A 19,278-nucleotide genomic window follows, 5' to 3' on the forward strand; every position below is an offset into this window, starting at 1 on the left:
CCGAGAGGGGGCGTGGCCTGTGGTCATGAGGCACGCCCCCTCCCGCGCACCGTCCGCTCCCGGCGTGCCTCGCGCCGCCATGGCTGACCTGTTTGATGGGATCGTGATGGCCGAGCAGAGGTGAGGGCACAGAGCGAGCCTGGAGCGGCCCCATAGTGGCTTTTCTACAGCACAAGGCTTCCCCGGGCCTCCGCTTCCCTCTGGGAGCTGCCAGGGAAAGAAGGGCGAGCGCTGAGCCCGAGGAGGAGGGCGGGGCAAATTCGCCTCTCTGCGCGTTCTGAGGGAGCGAGCGGCGCGAACGGCCTGGGGCTGAGGCGGGGAGGTTTGGGCTGGATACCAGGGAAGGGTTCTTCATCCAGGGCATGGTCGGACGCTGGGACGGGCTGCCAGGGGAATTGGTGTCAGCACAGAGTGGGGCCCACGCCGGCAGGCCGGGTTGATGGGCTGAGACCAGCGGGGTGAGGGTCAGCAAGGCCGAGTGCCGAGTCCTTGGGTCGCCTCAACCTTCTTTAGCTTTCCAGGATAGCCGGAGAGTTCCTGCAAAGCATCCCAGAGGGAAAGGGCCTGGGGGTGCTGGCCGAGAGCTGCTGAGCACGAGCCCAGGTGTGCCCAGGGAGCCAAGAAGGACAATGGCATCCTGGCATTGTCAGCGGTAGTGCGGCCAGCAGGACCAGGGCAGTGACCATCCCCCTATTCTGGGCACCGCTGAGGCCCCACCTTGAATTGTGGGGTCAGTTTTGGGTGCTACACTACAAGAAAAGACTTTGAGGTGCTCTGGAGCACAGGTTGGATGAGAAGCGGCTGAGGGAGCTGGGGGGGCTCAGCCTGGAGAAAAGGAGGCTCAGAGAGAACCTTCTCTCTCTCTCTACAGCTCCCTGACAGGAGCTCCCCATGTGGGGCCAGACTTTACTGCCTGGTAACAAGTGACAGGACAAAAAGAAGTGTCTTTGAGCTGCACCAGAGGAGGTTTAAGTTGGACATAAGGAGGAATTTCTTCATGGAAAAGGCTGCCAGGCCTTGGAAGGGGCTGCCCAGGGAGCTGCTGGAGTCACCACTTCTGGAGGTGCCCAAGGAACAGCTGGATGTGACACTTAAGGCTCTGGGCTGGTTGACACAGTGATGACCATTCAAATGTTTGACTGGAATCATCCAGTCCACTCAGAGGTCTTCCCCAACAAAAACAAGCCTGTGATTCTGGGATTTAAATTGATTTTATGTGGTATTCCTGTTGCCCGGGGCCACTCGTGTGCAGTGTGACTGGACAGGAGATTAACCAAGCTGTGGTTCTGCAGTGCCAGGTTCCACAGGGAGATTAACCAAGCTGTGGTTCTGCACTGCCAGGTTCCACGGGGAGATTCACCAAGCTGTGATTGTGCACTGCCAGGTTCCACGGGGAGATTAACCAAGCTGTGGTTCTGCACTGCCAGGTTCCACGGGGAGGGCTACCAGGAGGGGCTTGCAGAGGGCAGCCACGCTGGCATGGCTGAGGGCAGGAGGCACGGGGCACTGCACGGAGCCAGGATGGGCTCAGAGGTAAGCAGGGAAACTCTTGAGCACTCCATTCTTCTTGTAATGAGAAAATGACAGCAGCACAGAAATTTCCAGGCTGAGGCCTGCTGTGTTTCACTGCTCTGTCTGTGTCCAGGAGGGGCCATAAAGCTGCTTTAAAGGTGCTGTTTTGAGCTGGAGGGTTCAGTAGAGGCACTTGTGTTTTCTCAGCTTATTTGCTGCATGGAGCTTTGGCAATCTTTTTTCCCAAAATTATGGCTAAAGGTCCCCCTGCCCCCTAATGCCATCTCCTGTGGCCCAGCATAGGGGAAAGCATGGAATCTGGAGCCATAAAGAGGCAGTTCTGTGTGTCTCCTGCACTCATTGTTAATTGTGAAGCTGTGAGGGTTTGTGGCACTGCTCCTCTTCTGCACACCTGGATCAATAACCATTCCTTGGAATTCAGGGGCTGGACACTGGTGGGGAGGCACCTCAGCTTGTCCCATGTGTCCACTCCAGTTTGTCACAGCTACAGGATGAGAATGCCAAGTAGCAGCCTCCAGAGCTGGATGGTTTGTACAAAATGGTCCTGGACAGACCATAAGAGAGAACTGCTGTAATCTCCTCATACTGGGACAGCTCCAGAGGGAGGCAGGATTAGACACATCAAGTGAGAGGGTGGCTTGGGTAACCTTGTCTGCCTTTCCAGCTTGGAAAGGGGTACAGTTTGTGTACCCAGGGTTTATTTTCCCAAAGAGTGAGATACAGTGTAGTGCTTTATTTTTGTTCCACTGTCTATGCTCTGTGTCCTCTGGGTTTTTTTCTTTCCCTCATGACTCTTTAAAATTAATTTTAGATTGGCTGCTACCTTGGGTTTGCACTGACGTGGCACTGTCTGCTCCAGAAATGCACAGATCCAAAGAGCAGGTGAGGTTAAAAAGGCTTAAAGTCATTTCACTGTGACTTCCATTCTTCTCTTCACATCTTTTTGTTCTGTCCCATTCTGATTAATCTGTCTGTCAGAATTGCCTTTTTGGTTGCATTTCTTTATTTTGCCCAGTCATCTAATCAGTGCTATTGTTGATTCTTGAATATTTTCAACTTTTGGACTGGTAAGTTGAAATGGAAGCCTTAAATCTTGATTCCCAATTTGGAATAATTCCCAGTTTGGATAATTTCTTTTTTTCAGAATATGGAACACACCTGACAGTGGGATGAATGGGAGAAGTTGAATTAAGGAAGGATGGAGGGCTGGGTTTTGTGCTCTGGATTATTATATATCAGTATAATTTTCATAGTGATGGATTGAAAAAATTCCTGTGTGAGGATCATTGGGTTTTCTTTTAATTAGGTTCATTTTGTTTTTTCTAGCAAAAAGCTAAGGGCTCTGGATTCATTAATAGCGATGATTCAGAAATTCCCATATGAAGACCCAACTTATGATAAGCTGCAAGAAGATCTGGAAAAAATCAGAGGAAAATTTAAACAGGTTTGTAGGATTAAGTTGTAATTTTAGCACATTAATTCATTTTTGAAGATACTTTGGTTCTAAAGCCACTCCAAAATTTTGTGGAGCAGTTATTATTCCCATTCTGCAATCATAGGAAAATACTTAAAGTGAGATACATGTGAGATACAAGTGAAAATCCTTGATAGTTGAAAATTTCCCAAGCAAAGAAAATTGCTCAAGAAAATTTCCCAAGCAAAACAAAGGAAAAAAATTATTTAAAAAGCAAGTTGGAAATAATCTTTGACAATTTGAATTATAAGTGGGATCAGAAAAAGATAAATGGATCAATTGGGAGTTTTGTTCTTGAAAAACAGACCCTTTGAAACACTTCTGTGTATTCCTTTTTAGGTTTGTTCAATGCTAAATATTCAGTCTGATTTTAGACTTGGTAATGAGAGATCTTCACTGACATTTTGAATGCAACAGATGAAGATAATCGTGGATGACCAAAGAAAAAAAAAATTGAAAGAACAGAGCTGGAAAAGTGTCTATCTACTTTTATATTTAAAAAAAAAATCAAAATAGAGAAGAGATGTTAAAGGAGAAGTGAAAAGTCACTGGACTTGCAGTATTATTTAACATTTATTATCTCCAAGTTTTATTTAGGATATTACACACACTAGTGTGCAAATCTGTTAAATAGAAATATTTGTTTTAATTCTTTGCTAGTCTTTTACTGATAATTCCTCAAAAGGAAAACAAGCATTTGCACAGTTTCCTTGTTTAAAGGATGTCTGTTACTTAAAAATCTGTGTATGCAGATCATTCAGTTTACACAATGTATACATGCTGTGGGTGAAGGAAAATAAAATCAATTCCCTGCAGACTTTCCAGCAGGAAACATTTTTGTGGGGAGAAGATGGAATGACAAAGGAGGTCAGAATGCAGAGGAGAAGGATGAAGATACCTGCTCAGAACATGTAATTTGCACCTGGATTTTCTTTTTGCAGGCTGATGGGGGGAAGGGAGCAAACTGCACAAAATCTAACCTCTCCCCAAAGTTAGCAGTTTAAATGGTGGGTGAGATGAACATGACTGCCAGGAGAGTTGTATTTGTCAGTACCTCTCACACAGACCAGCTTTTTATGTGCCAGCCTTGAAAAGTGACCACTTCAGTGTCATTCCAAACCACTGGATGCTGCCAGCTGTGTTAGCTGAGAGGAGTGCCTGGAACAGGCTTTGCCTTGGGCTGCTGGATGTCTTTGCATTCCAGTGAGGAATTCCAGAATTCCTTTTACCACTTGTACCCTGTGTGTGTCTGGCTCTGCCTGCATGGCACAGTTCAGCCTTGTGAATTTGATATGAAATATGAAAATCAAAGACAGATTTGAGGTTTTTGGTTTCTTTAACTGTCTTAGATGTGAATTTTGATACCCACAGGCAGTGTCAGAGCCATCTAGTGGATGTGTGGGATTGTAGGAGCTCACAAATACTTGTGTAGGTGAAGTGGTTAAAATAGACAGTACAGAATGTACACACTCGTGATAATTCTAATTATGTGGAGAATATCTTTGCAATGATGTAACACTGAGGTAGGAATTAATTTTTACTTGTTTCCTCATTTGCTAAAATGTCTGTAAGAGCAAGGGCAGGGTTGTGAGAGCTCCAGGTGGAGCATTTGTTTAATAGAAGTGTGTGATATGTGGGTGACAAGCCAAGGTGCTGCTCCAGAGATTGGATCACACACAATTACTTTTGTTCAGCTCAGGAGAGAAAGGGTCTTTGGCAGTCAGGTGGTGACTGTTATTTGGAAAATTGGTTTGATGGCTAATTTTCTTGCATTGCTTTAGTTCTATTTAAAAAAAATAGTAAATTATTTTTATAAATACATGTGTATTTATACATGTATTTTTATAAATACATGTGTATATACTGAACTGTAAGTATTGTATCAACCAGGATTTCCAGCTGTGATATACCAAGTTTAGGGTTATCTATTAGGTCTTTATTTTTTTAAATTAGGTCTTTAATTAAGTTTCATTTGTGTGGACACACTGATGGAGTCTCTTCTTCCATGAGTCTGTATTTTTCTGAATATCTGCTTTTTCACACCTTGTGTGGGCCTGATTGCGTTTATTAAATGACGTACAGTTCAAAATTCTGTTGGATGTGCAGTTTGTGCTTTCTTCAGTGCCATTTTTTTTTGTTTTCTGATTTGTGGGAGTTTGTGTCACGTTCAGTGCCGTGGCAGTGGAACATTCCCAGCATTCTGTAGAGGTGGTTTTATGCCTGATTCACAGCTGAGGTTTTGGGTATGCTTGGTTTATAGCCCAGGTTACATCAAGACTATTCATTTGTCTTAGGGTCACAAAGATATAGAAAAATATGCAACCTTGTACATTATGATACTGGTTATTTATAAAGCAGGACATTGAGATTGTGGCTTGGTGCTGATTGTCCAAGAAGTTTGAAATTTTGCAGAAGACTTCAGAATATATCTCTGTACTCATTCACCGCCCCTGCTTACAGCTCAGGAGTTAGGGAGGAATGTTTGAAACATTTCACTCTCCAATTTCTGACTTGCCCGGACTGCGTTCTAGCTTGTTCTGTCTCTTTGTGATCATCTCTCAGCTGAGCCTGTGGAATATGGAATTCTGTTAAAAGGTGGATACACAGCTCATTACTGCTAGGCTGCTGAAGTCATGGCAATCCAGAAGAGTTGTAATTTTCCTTTCTGCAACGTGTGATGAGTACAAGAAATAGTGAATTTTGAGGCATTGGCAGAGAGATAAACTTTGAATACCATTTGGTAAAGTTCTCAAGCACAATTCTTGTTCTGTCTTCATTAAGGAACTTCCTTTCCCTTTCTTGTCAGCTATACTAAAAAATGATAAATTCCAGCTTTGAGTGAATATCTATAATGGACAGAAATGAGTGAAATAAATCAGAAAAAAAGGAACCTGGGTGTGCAATTGTTTGCTTCAAAACCAACCCTGTAGAGGTACTCTGGCTCATTTGAATCCTGATCTGTTTTTCTGAAACAAGGTTGTGATAATTTCCACGTGAGATTAAATTTGGAGTTTTAATTTTCCAGTAAATCAGTTTCAAGGTTTTATATAGGTTTTTGTTTTTGAAGAGATGCAAGAGAGACTTTGAGTCTGCCCTGTATTTATGAATGCTTATTTACACTTTGGCTGGAAATGCAACTTCCTGCACTGGAATAAAGGGAAATCCATCTGTCAAAAGTCTGCCTGCACCCTAATATCCCACAGTGCTTTAGAGTAAGAACTTAATATTTCTGGTATTGTTTTCTAATTCTTTCTATTCTTGGTGCCTTTTGAATAGTGCTCTTTGCAACTTCTTACAACCATGGCTTCTGGTCTAATTGCAGCTTAAAACTTCAGCTTTCATAGTTTGGCAAGTAACCATGAAGATTCTCATTTTACAGTCTGCCAGAGTTGTTTTTTTAATGGATAAAGTTGTGACAGTACACATTCCCACAGAAGTGGATGTATCACCAAGGAAAAAGGGGATTTGGGAGGTGTGAGAGGAGTTCAGCAGGTTCCCAGTTGCAAGTTGTGGTGTCTGGGACTGATGTGTAAAGGCCAACTGGAGCAAAGCCCTGCTGAAGCACTTCAGTGTGTCCCAGGGTTTGGAACTGCAGGACCAGCCTAGCCTGGGGTGATAATAAAAATAATAATAAAAGCTCTGTGTGCTGTTTTGTAAGCTTGCACAGTCAGTTCATTTGTAGCTAACCTGAATATCTCTTTGACATTGCACTGGGAATGCTCCCACCTTAATCACTGGAGTGTTTACTCCCTAAGTGTGGTAATTAAATTTTTTCAGCATTTTTGGTGCTGGAATTCTATAGTACTACTTATCAAATGCTGCACCACTGTGTGGAAGGAGACACGGTCACTAAACTCATCTGAAACGTGGGACACTTCCTAAATCCATGGAATATATGAAAAGTGAAAAAATTTCAGGCATTGTTTCACTTGATTGCAAAGCAGCTTGCTGCACAATGTTTTAAATTATTTTATCCTATTCTATAACCATAACTAATTGCGCACTAGTGCAGCATTCTGTGTATCTGGTTTTGGGGAGATTTCTGAATAGGAATAAGAAAATGCATAAAACTTTTGTCTTGGAAAAATTAGCTACGCAATTCTAGTTGTGCAGAATTTGTTAGGGTGACATCTGAAATAGTGGCCTCTTGTCTGATAGAATTTAACTGATGCTTGTTCCTAATAAAATCATGGAGTTTTATTTTAGCAAAATGTTCAGCAGAAAGGAGGTTGATTATTCAGTCCCTGCATCCTGACTGTGCATCAGACAGAATCAACTCAGCATTTGTCACTGTTCCATTTCTGATTTTAACTCCCTGTTTTGCTGCTTTAGCTCAACACTTTTTAACTTTCAGCATCTTCAGGATTCTGGAGAATAATCAGCACTATGTGGAATCTTTCTTGATAGTAGGAACTGTGAGTCAGCAACCCTTTAATTTTTTTAGTTGCAGCCATTGTTCCAGCAGCAAGCTTTGCTGCTATTGTCCACTGTTTGTCCAGCTCACGTTTACTGGACTGTGGGAACGGATTAGGGTTTCATGGCTTTTTTTTTCTTCTTGCATAAACTCTTGATCAAAGACATTCCTTGGATGACAAAACACTGTATACTGTGTCACACAGCCCTGACCAGACTGCACGAACAGTAGTTTAAAAACACATGCCTACATTGTTCTCTAAACTGGCCTGCTTTTTTTTTTTTTTGCAATGTATGTGCAGACATTGAATTTTTGAGACCCCGTTTACCTCTGTTAAAAACACACACACATACAGAACTTATTGTTAGTAAGTACTTGACAGTTTCTGAAATACAAGTTAAAAAGCAAATTACTCTGAGACTAAGAACAGACAGAACAGAATGTCATTTCTTAGCAGAGCTAGGAGTTATATCTGCAGTGTATTTCCTTCCTGAGGAGACCTTAGCTGTGGGGCAGGTAGTGGAGTACACTGGAAACCTAAACCCACATGGATTATGGCATCATTTTATGTGTCACAGCCAGAACACCTGAGTAGGGTAGAGAATGATTGGAGCACAGTTTGGGACTGCATTAACCTGCTTCACCATAAGTGCATTGTTAGAAATTCATTTTGAGAACCTGGCTTATTGCAGTTTTATGTCTCGGTCTTCTTTTTAAGTTCTCTGACAAATTTCAGAAAATTCCGGTAGCATCATTATTCCTCAAACTAATGAGAAAGAAAGAAATGGTGTTAGCAAGCATGGAGACACTTTTTAAGGAGCCTTGCCTTGTGATTTGCCTGAAATACTTCTTCAGCAGAAACATGGAGGAAAGAGATTCCTGAAGACATGTTGAGCAGGTTTACAGAGGGATTTAAAACCATGGGAGGGCTGAATTTTGGTGGTTGGAGATCTGTTTGTGAAGGAGAGAAACGATGTTCCACAAACATGAGGCTTTGCATTGTCTGGCTCTGCAACACTTCTGTCATGCAGAAGTGAAGGCAGATGAAACTTCTTTCACTGACATTGGAAAGTCATATCCATAAGGGAAGAACCCTTCTGATCCTTTGCAGTCCAAGGGTCTCCATGGAAAGAGAAACCTAAAAAATATGTGGGTAACAGATGTGTTGTCTAAAAGGAATTAAATGGTCAGAGTGAGTGACTGAAATGGCTACAGAAATATTAAGTGAAGCCCACAAAATAAATGTATTACATTTAGAAGAAATAATGTTTACTTACGAGGAAATAATTTATTATGTCTTCTGGAAATTTAACAGCATCCATTGGCTGAAGCTTTGCTCTTCATGTTTAAAACAGCCAAATGTAAAGAACTTTGGTCTGTGGATGTTCAGGGAGGAAAGAAAGCCGATCAAAAAGAATACCCTGTATTTGAACAATCTGGAGTGATACAATCTAATAAAAGGGGAGAAATGAAACATCAAAAAGCTCAATTGCCCGTTGCAGACAGTTTGCCATCAGAGGGTGGCTCAGGACACCAGGTCACTGCCTCGGGCTGGCTCCGGGGCGCTGTCACAATGCCCTGCTGGTGCTTTCGTGGGCCTTGGGTGAGGATCTGCCCCTCTCAGCCCAGCCACAAACGTGGTGGCTGTCACAGGAGACCAGGCATCTGTGGAATATGGCTTGTGAGGGAATTAAGCCATGTCACAGGGCTGCTGCCAGGTGGGATGGATGAGACAAAACCATGTGGCAACGTAGAATCTAAAATTTACTCAGCAGGGTAGGGTGAGTGGATGGCAATTTCCATTCTGTGATGCACACACTACAAGCACGACTCAGAGCTCTAGACCTCTGTTCCCCACAGGGATCCAGAGGAGGATTCCTTCTCTGGCCAGTCCATGTGTCAGGTCCTGCCTTGGAGCTTGGCCCCAGCATGTCACAATTCCTCCTTTGGTTCAGCGTTCCTGGTGCTGGTAGAGATCCATACCTGTGAATTCCCTGAAATATGAGACTTTTTAATACCTGGTCTTCACACAGGCAGAAAGGAGGACAGGTCTAGGTAGGGCTCTGCAGGTGCTATAGGATCAGTAAGGAACGATTTCTGGTTTCACTCTTAAATGTTTATGACAATCAAAAAGCAAATGGGTAACTTTTGCCTTCCTCCTACATTTAGTCCTGCTTGGCCATAAAGAACAAAATCAGAAGTCTGGCAAATATCCCATTATCAGTGCAATCCCATTGACTAATTTGCATTCCCTTTCTCATCACTTGATTGCAATATGGTGTGGGACTCAGTCAGAAGACACATGGGAATCTATGCTGGCCATGCCAATGCAATTACTATGACCAATTGTATTTGTGGGATCATAAAAATACCTTGTTTGTCTGAAGAGATACATTTCTCATAAAATGATGCCAACAGGAATTCGTTAAAATTCATAAAAATGCCATCATTTATAGCTTTTACTGCCATTGTCCCATTGCAGGAATCTCAGTATGTGTAGCCCACGTGCATGGGTCATTCCTGTGACTCTTTTAGAAACAACAGCTCCAACCTTCTCTTTCTCCTCTATCTTCTGGAGTTTTCTATCACTTAAAATGCCAGCTGTGCTTGAATGCAAGTGGATTAGGAGGTTTTTTCATTTGCTAGTTCTTATTTATTGTTTTATAAAAAGCATTTGAATTTAAGTGTCCATAAAAGGTCCAAGATTGTCAAATAGCCTGAATTCAGCAATGGAACTGGGAAAGTTTTTGGGAGGTTTGTTGGAGGTTTTTCTTCGTACATGTCTCAATTTGATACAAAAACATACAGTAGTTTTCCCTTTAATAAGCTACAACATAGTCTAGCTGAACATGCATATTTTTTACAGCCTATAGTAAATTGTTTTTCTTGCTACATTCTTGTCTTTCTGCCCTTTGCAATGTGAGTAATACTGGCATAGTTCACCCAGCATTCAAGTTTAGGAGTCTGCATTTAGAGATGATGTTCAGGAGAAGGAAAATGTAAATAACAGAGCTGACTATGTGGGCTTAAATCTACTTAAGTCACAAACACTTAAGTCAGTTTAACAGCATTTATAAAAGAGATGGGAATGGCAAAACCTACTTAACACATTCAACCAAACACAGGTTTACATTTCTCACTGAATCACTGTAATGTTTTTATCAGCACAAGATTTTTGTCAGAAGTCAAGATCCCCTAAGTGTGTCCTCACTTGGTTTTCAAACACTTAAGGTCAGAGGGATGAGCTATCAGCCATACAAAAGAAAGCTATTTGTTCTTTCTGGGCTTTTGGGGTTTTTTATGCTGGGATAAATGAATCATTTTTGGCCCAGACCAATTTAAGCTTCGGCTTGATGTGTTTTTGAAGTCCCTGAGAGTTTACTTCAGGTCATCTTTCAGTGCTTCACACCTCCCAGTGTAACTCACCGTACAGAGGAGCTGCCCATTTCAAAAGGAACAAACCAGACCCCATTTGTACTGGTTTTACTTCCCCTACCTGACCTGGGATTTTGCAGCAGGCCACACAGGCTTCAGGTTTCTGGCTGAAATGAGTGGGAAACCACCAAGCTCACACAGACTCATCTGGGATTCTTCTGATGCAGGTGGTTTCCCATCTAGTGGTAACTGCCCTGAAAGGAGCTTATTCTGCACCAGACAACGATTAACACGTTAGAAGTTAGCTCTGCAGTTTCATTTTTCATTTCCTGTGCTGCACTTGCTGCACAGAATCAGTTGTAACGTGAAGTTTAGTCAGTGGGAAACTCAGAAGGCAAATACCAAATTTCTAATTTGTGTCAGGGAGGAGACAAGCACTTGGCCTTTTGCATAATTTTTTAAAGGAAATACAGGATATATTTTACAGGATAAAAATTCACAGGATAAATAATCAAATACATAGGTTATAAGCTTGACCATCTCCACTGAAAATAAGCTTCTTCTGCTGTGTTCAGCTCTGAAAATAATAATAATAGTAATAATAATAATAGTAATTGATAATTACCTATTATCAATTAATATTTGCCTATTAATTAATAGGCAACCCCTATTTTGAGAGATATTTTGGATTGTGTATTGGAACACAAATTTTAAATTTAAATTTTAAATTTTCTTCTTGTTTTATTTTGTAATAGTATCTAATTCCTGTCCTAGGTCCAGTTCTTTTTTTACATTTTTTTAGTTGCCTTTAGTGTTTTTCAGGTTTATTCCATATTCTCTTAGCTGTAAAAGCTGTCTGAGGGAAGGCACAGAGAAGAAGACAGCTTAACCAACTGGCTTTTAAAACCAACTGTCTTCTGTAAAGGTCTTGTGGGACACAAAACCTTCCACTGAGAAAATACCAGCAAGCATTCTGTGCCATCCAACACCTACTTTCTTTTACTCTTTATTCAAATCAACCACCAAAGGGCATTTTAATATGACTAATTTCGTTTAATGTGAAAAAATATAGTCTTAAGGCAGGGAAAAAAAATATTTTGCTTCTTTAAAAAGACACGTTAGTGTGACAGGCAGGCAGTTACCTACCCATGGCTCGAAACACCCACGGTTTCCTAAAATAACCACAAAAGGCCTTCAGCTTTTCAAATGTGTCAAACCTAGAAAATGTCACGTGCTTTACTCACAGCACCACGGAGTTACAACCATTCAGCATTTTCAAGGCAATTAAAGATAAATGTAAATTAAAAAATGACAACAGCTGGGTTTTACCAATTTTATTTCTAGACTTTAGATTTTTTTGCTGGAAACTTGTCTGTTACAGGTCTGTTGGTGAAAATGTGCATTTCAGACCAGTGATGCCAATAAGTACAATATAAAAATGTACAAATCTGAATTGCTTTTGCTTACTACAGATTGTTATAATAATGTGACAAATAAAGCATCTCTGTTGGCACGTGAACCCACTTATCTGGATTTGGCCTTTTTCAGTACATACAATATTTCAAAAAAAATTTGCAGTACACACTACCACTCAGTGTAACACATAATAAAACCAACAAGCACTAAACTCAATAATCATGTTTGGTTCAGAGACACAGAGATGCCACAAACAGAAGTGTTTTATGAGGTAAGCAGTAAGAAATGTTCCTGAAATTTGGACAGAATGTATCCAGTCCTCCTGGGTCCTGCGACTGCTAGTAGCATTGCAATGCTTATTTATGCACTATGTAGGATCTTAACTGCATTTGCCTCAAAATGAATTCTAATTCTGTTTTGGTTTAGCAGCATACAGGCAACAGCTAGATTATTCTTCAGCATACAACTCTGTTAGCTGGCTTATTTATGAGATTTACAGGCTTTTTTTAAATTAGCATTATGCTATAATTATAAAAAAAAAAAAAAAAACAAAAAAACCAAAAAACCAAAAAAACCTAGTATATCATAACAGATTAAACACACAAAATACTTAGAGTTCCAGAAGATAACCTATCATACCAAATGATGTGTCCTAGCTGAGGGAGAACCACATCAGGTGGCACACAAGAGTTATATTATAATGCACCTTTCATATATCAATGTGGCTAGTAACACAACTTAAAACTACTATGATAATAAACCCCAGATCAGACAAAGTATCCAGCTTTATAAAATGCATAACAAAAACCAAAAAAAAAACCAAAAAAAAACCAAAACCAAAAAACAACCAACCCTTGACATAAATTGATCTTCTGAAATGTCTGCTAGTTTTTAAATTAATGCAGAGACCCATTCAGAGCAACGTTCGATGCATTTCCGTTTGCAGTAGAACTATGAGGCACTGTAAGAACATCAAAACCTGGTCTAGACACGGGTAACTGAAGTATGAGGTATTGTGAAACAGGAACCTTTTTTGGAATAGAGCAGTAATCACATTAAGTAAAAATTGATCACATAAAAAAAATCTACAAAAAAAAATGATGTCAATAATATAATTTTCTATGAGAAAATTAAAACCTATTACATGGCAGTATATGACATTGTATAACAAAAAAAAAAAAAACGAACTGATCCACAAAATAGCAGCAAAACACAATGACAAAGATACAGAAAAGCAATGTTAATTTTTTTTTCAAACCATGCTGGGAATTTATCCATAGCAGCTCAATAAAAACGGAGCATCCACTCCTTTTCTTTTGTCTTTTTCTCTTTTTTTTTTTTATCTTTTGAATTTTTTATCTTTTTTCCTTTTTTTGTTCTTTTTTTTTGTTGTTGTTGTTGTGTTTTTTTTTTTACAATCAACACCTTAGCGGCAGTTTTCTCACATACATTTCACCATCACATTCTCCTCGAGCATCAACTTCAACAGCTATGTCCACGTCCCTTCAGCTACTTTCTAAAATAATAATAAAAAGATACATAGCCAAGATGTGCAAATTTTCTATTTGTAGCTAAATTAAAAAAAAACAAAACCAAACGGGGCATATTCTGGAATAAAAACTTCTTTCAAGTACTCCAATTTTCATATCTATTAACTATGGCGTTTTTTCATGGTTAGACTGCTTTTGAAAATGTATAGGAAGGGGCCAAATAGACTGCCTGGTTTTGGGTTTGTTCTTTGAAGCGTGTCCTTTTTTTTGCTTTAATAAGCTGGGTTAAAACTGCAACATCAAGGGTAGAAAGATTTTCTTTTTCAAAAGGGGCGATTGCATTAATTTACAAATCATACTGGCCTTACGAACATCCTCTGCAATAAATATTCTTTTTAGCCTTAACTATAAATTATATATTTTAGTGTTTAAAAACCTTCAGTTGTAAAAACATCTAGCGATAATCCTTAAAACTATGTGTCCTATATGTGAACCTTTAAGGCCCCTAATTTATAAAGATGAGTTGGCACCAAAGGATTCTAAACTCCAAACTTTTCTATAGAAAAGGAAAGGAAGATATCCTGGCAATTTGTGAATGCAATTTTCTCTCACTGGAACACAACCTTCGGAAAAAAAGAATCACCTCTCCTCTAACACCATAGTTAAATGCACTTGCTTTGCAATTCCAAGTTTGCCAACAAGCACTTTATATATTTCCAAACCATTCCATTAAAAAAACAAACAAACAAAAAAAAATTCCCACACAATAAAAGAATGTATTTCCTATATCTAATGGACTGAAAGTGCTTTGAATGGAATGGTTTTAGAATATTACAAACGAACAAAAAAAAAAAAAAAAAAAGACTGAACTGTGGATTGAACCTGACCATAATTAGGCTGAATATCTGTGGGGTCAGAACAGCATTTTTACACAGGTAACTACAAAAATAGGAAGATTACAAAAATATAATATATTATGTCACTATTTCGGTTTCTCTTTATAATAGGGTCCTGTATGAGTAGTACATTGGCTTTTCCCAACCATGCTAAGCTGGAACCCTACAAATGCCTCAATGCACAGGCAATCCACAGGCACAAAAAAAAAAAAAAAAAGATTAACATATAATAATGCTGCATACTAATATACACTAACTTATGGGTTACGTTAACCATTTATAAGGTGAAGAGGATAAAAAAAAAACCTAAGGAAATAAAATAAACATTTACAGATGAATTATAAAGTGACTAAATGCATAAGCAAGCAAGATACAGAAAAGCCTAGAACTGCGTTAAAGCTATGCTTTTTAAAGAAAAAGAATATTTCATTTACTATCTAAAAAAAAAACACCCTCTTCTACTTTAAAAATGGTTGGTTGGTTTGTTTTATATGTAAGAAATCAAATCTAATACCTCCCCTGGAGACATTTCGTGTGTTAATGCCTATTTTTACAACATACAGACAAGAACACTTTAATATAAAAACTAGTTGATTATTATTGTATAAAATCCTCTATTTTTGTAGCACAAACCCCTGGGGGTAATGCAAATACTATTTTTTCTTTTTTTAAGACAGTTTTTGGGGTATTTTTTGTTTATTTGTTTGTTTGAAGTCACAGATGGAAGGGAGACAGAGCAAGAAAAAAAAATATAACAAGACTGGTTTTCCCTTCTGGTATAAAAATGTCCTGGAGAAAAGGGTTTCTGGGGGGGAGATCCTGACGCCGATTCCTTCTCAGATGCCCTTTCTTTGTCTGCTTTTCTTGCCAAGCAAATCCATTTAGGAAGTCCTCTTTAAATGTTCACGTCTCGCACATCAGTAGGTGTGCAGGAGAGGTCTGCTTCGTCCTCTACAGTCTTTGTTTCTGAGGATACGTTGTGCTGCTGTGCCTGGCGTAGACTGGACTCCAGGAGGGACTCGATCTGTTCTTGGCAGGCTCGTAAACAATCCTGCAGGAGGGTGCAATGGAAGGGTGGGGGAGAGAGAGAGAGAGAGAGAGACCCAAGAGTCCTTTAGAAAGATCGCAGGCTAAAATACCGGTTTCTTGACAAAGCAAGAGAAATGTCACCAGGTTATCTGGGAGAGCAGCAGGTTGGAAAGGAGGGTGGGAAGAGCAGAAGCACCAGTGACAGTGAAAGGACTGGCTGAGCAAGCCTGGTTTTTTGCAGATTGTACCTTGCACTGCTGCTTCTCTGCCTGTGCTCTTTACAGCTCTCTACAAGCCCACTGCTCACAACTGTGATTTCTGCTTTTACCCCAGGTACCCTTCAGCAGCAGCAGAGTCTGCTGGAAGCTATGCTCATCCACACTGACCTTCCTCCCAAGGCTAAATTCCAATGACAGAAATGCCATTTATATGTTGAGATTGCCTGCCAGCTGCTGCAATGTCCAGCTGTGGGCAGCTGATAAATTCCTAACCCTGAAAGCATCTCCAGAGATGGACTGGACTGCCAGACCCCAAAGGGGAGAGGTCTCTCAGAAGCACCACAAAGCACCTCCCTAACCATGCACTACCATGCCCATCCAAGCTACCACCACATCCACCTGGAAATCTCAGTCAGGGTGAGACATTTTCCTCTCACTTCCACTTGTGAGACATTTCCCTCTCACTTCCAAAGTGCTTTCTCCAAGCTGGATGTGCACACACTCCTCCTGAGTGTTCAGGAGGCTGCACAGGCCTTGCTGGAAATTAAAAAAACATAAAGAACTAAGGAATATCCTGTCTGTGGTGGGGAAAGGCAACTTCCCCAGGGCATTATGCCACACCATGAGGAGAGATATCAGATTCCCAGCAACCAGAATTGGAGAAGGCCTTTTAGCTCAACCTGCACAGCTTCCTGCAGGCTGTGGAGGTCTGTACACCCACTGCAGTGGCACAGAAATGATGCCCTAAACAGCCCAAACAATCCCGCAGCATTTTGCCAAAACCCATCCAGCGTGCTGTTTACCCTTATCTTTATAACAAACACGGTAAGCTTTTCCCCCCAACATCTTTAACTCTGTGCATGAAGGACTTTGAAGTTTCCTTTCAGCATTGCCTTTTCTGATTTAACCTATGACATGTGTTAGCCCTTGCGGTGAACCCAGTCTTCCATGATAAATTGCCGTCAAAAGTGTTAGGATGTGCATGACTGAGAATGAATGTTGTTTTCCTGAGAGGGTGACCTGCCTGCTGTTTTCTTTATTTCCCAGTTTCAATTCTGCCTTCATTCAGAGGCTTCTTGTGTGATCTACCAGCTTTTCACTGATTCCACTACCACAAGAATCTCCTCTGCCACCAATAAGGGCACATGGCATTTGGGGTAAAATAAGATTAGAAACCCAAGCAAACAATTCTCTGCAAGTCCTTTCTGAGAGAGAGGGAGGTTAATCCTACCTCTAAGCAGATCAGACCATCAGTTACAGCTCACTGAAAACACATAACCTATGACCTTTCCTGGTTTAAAGCCTAGTGTAATATTTCCTCCTGACAGAGACACACAGCGTTTTAAATGACAAAAAGAAACGCCTCATATCCTAAAGTCATCATGCCTTTGGCTCCTGCATACCTCTGGCCTCCACAATAAGGTCTCTATGAAGTCCCTGCACCCAGCCCTCCTCCAGATATGATGGATCAATCCTGACTGTAAGGCTCCCCCTTGGACCACAGACACAGTAGAGAGTCCACACCAGCACAGCTTTAGGTGATCCTGGCTTTACAAAGCCACCTCTGGGGATAATTCTCTTTTAGCATATTCAGTGGCCCAAACTGAAAGCATTTTAGTTTTTCAGAGCAGAATGAATCTTCTTGGGTTTTGTTTTAGGGGTTTTTTTTTCAGGTGGGAGTAGATTTTATGGTGAGTTTTCATGGGAACTCCAGGGGGTTTTTTTAGTCCTATTTGCATATATGGTGTTTGAGCTCTGAAAACTAAAACCATTCAAAAGAATTTCTATAAATACCTATTCTTCTCCCTCTGGAGTCCAGTTATGAATAATTACATAGGACTATGTAATTTAAAGGTACTTTTTGCCCAGAGAATTTTTTTTTCATTTAAAATTCTCAGAGGGCAGCATGCTGTAACTGTTTTTTTTAAAAATCTTTACAATATATTATGAACAGACTGTCTTAAGCTACAGTTGAATGAAAACGTTTTTTTTACTCTTTAAGGCATTTTGTCCATGTCTTATTCACATGGCTATTAGATAAATAGTTTGCCTGTAGGAATGCATTAGAGCTAGCAAAAAACAACTGCAAAACATAAAATTCACTGTGAACAACCTCACCAAAGCTGTTTTCGTTCCCAGTACCTCCCAACACTGAAAAGCAAATACAAAACTTGTGCATTACTCTGATAACTTCTCCCAACAACTTTTCTGCTTCACTACCCAAATTTTCAATGCCCACAGTTTGTTCAAGGTCATAAACCCTTCCTGGATTAATTAAGCTCCTCAGTGAAAAAAAAAAAAAAAAAAAAGAAAAAGAAAAAAAAAAAAAAAAAGACTTGCTAGCTTAACTGATGTGGTCAAATACCTTTAAGACACAGTGGACATGATCAGGCTCCAGGGTCACACAGGAAAGGAAACAAACAACAACAAAAAAGGAACTGCTTGGAAATCCTTTGTTCCTGCCTGACCCGTTCTGGATAACAAGCACATGTTTGAAGGTGCCTCTGAGAAGGGGCAGGCAGGAGGCGAATTCCAGTGCACTAACAGACAGCATGGAGACCCAATCTAATCTAGTTCAGCAAATTTCTGGCCTGGAAATGAATGTCAGGTAAAATTCCATCTGTTTGGATGATGGGGTCAAGAATAGAATGATGGAAGACAGCCCAAGACTTCTAATTGTGATTATCTGACTTCTAATTACCCCTGATCAAAGGCAAAATGGGAAATTGGACTCCTACCAACACATAAACATGAACCATAAAGGAATTCCAATCAGGTGATATTCATTTTGCTTTAGATTCAGCTCTCTTTGAGACTAAAGGTAAAAAAGTGTAATTATGTAACCTGAAATCCAACAGACCTGTGCTCCAGCTAACAGATCATCAGGGGGAACACCAGCCCTGCTCTTAACATTCCAAGCCTATCCAACATAAAACCTGTTCCTGACAAGGGGAACCATCACTGGTCCCATACAAATCCTAGTGAAATGGGATAGCAGGAATGGCATTTGATACCATGGGTCACACAGACAGGTATTTTGGGAAAGTCTCCCTGCAGGGGAATCATGCTCTGTATGAAACCAAGCTGATTCCTCTCCCAGAACAACTGCAGTGGAAGCTGCTGTTCCCTTATTCCACTCCAAACACAACAATATACCTGTGCATACACAGAACTTTGTGATGCTAATTTTCTGTAGGAATCCATACAAAATCCTTATTTCTGCCTAACACGAGAATATATTTAACACTGGAAGCTGGAGGGGTGTTACTCCCTTTTCAAGCTGTTAACTAAGCCCAGGTCAGACAGATTGTGGCCTTGCAATGACTCAGGACAATTAAAATGAAATCATTAAAAAAATATCCTCTTTTCTTGCTAAAGCAACTTTGTTTTCTTTTTCAAGAGCTGTGCCATCAACTAAGTCAAGTCACATAAG

General features: G+C 40.5%; 2 protein-coding genes across 4 annotated transcripts in view; one reads left to right on the top strand and one right to left on the bottom strand.

The window, feature by feature from the left end:
- LTO1 (LTO1 maturation factor of ABCE1) overlaps nt 1–19,278 on the top strand; it is a 25,143-nt gene continuing 5,865 nt past the window's right edge. The window contains exons 1-5 of one of the 2 annotated variants that reach the window (XM_071428369.1): nt 1–120; nt 1,428–1,533; nt 2,345–2,415; nt 2,860–2,977; nt 3,347–5,099. In XM_071428369.1, coding sequence (XP_071284470.1) covers nt 26–120; nt 1,428–1,533; nt 2,345–2,415; nt 2,860–2,977; nt 3,347–3,415 — 459 coding nt within the window. In that variant the 5' untranslated portion in view covers nt 1–25 and the 3' untranslated portion in view covers nt 3,416–5,099. Of the gene's footprint in view, nt 121–1,427; nt 1,534–2,344; nt 2,416–2,859; nt 2,978–3,346; nt 5,100–19,278 lie in introns of those variants that run through there. The other variant, XM_071428368.1, reaches the window with a different exon arrangement.
- The window catches only part of CCND1 (cyclin D1), a 16,761-nt gene continuing 9,598 nt past the window's right edge, over nt 12,116–19,278 (bottom strand). For both annotated transcript variants that reach the window (XM_071428366.1, XM_071428367.1), the window contains exon 5: nt 12,116–15,649. In XM_071428366.1, the coding sequence (XP_071284467.1) occupies nt 15,494–15,649 (156 nt within the window). In that variant the 3' untranslated portion in view covers nt 12,116–15,493. The remainder of the gene's footprint in view (nt 15,650–19,278) is intronic.

Source organism: Agelaius tricolor, unplaced genomic scaffold (genome assembly GCF_023055355.1).
Source record: "Agelaius tricolor isolate 1412-34295 unplaced genomic scaffold, bAgeTri1.0.p SCAF_5, whole genome shotgun sequence".
Classification (NCBI taxonomy): Eukaryota; Metazoa; Chordata; class Aves; order Passeriformes; family Icteridae; genus Agelaius; species Agelaius tricolor.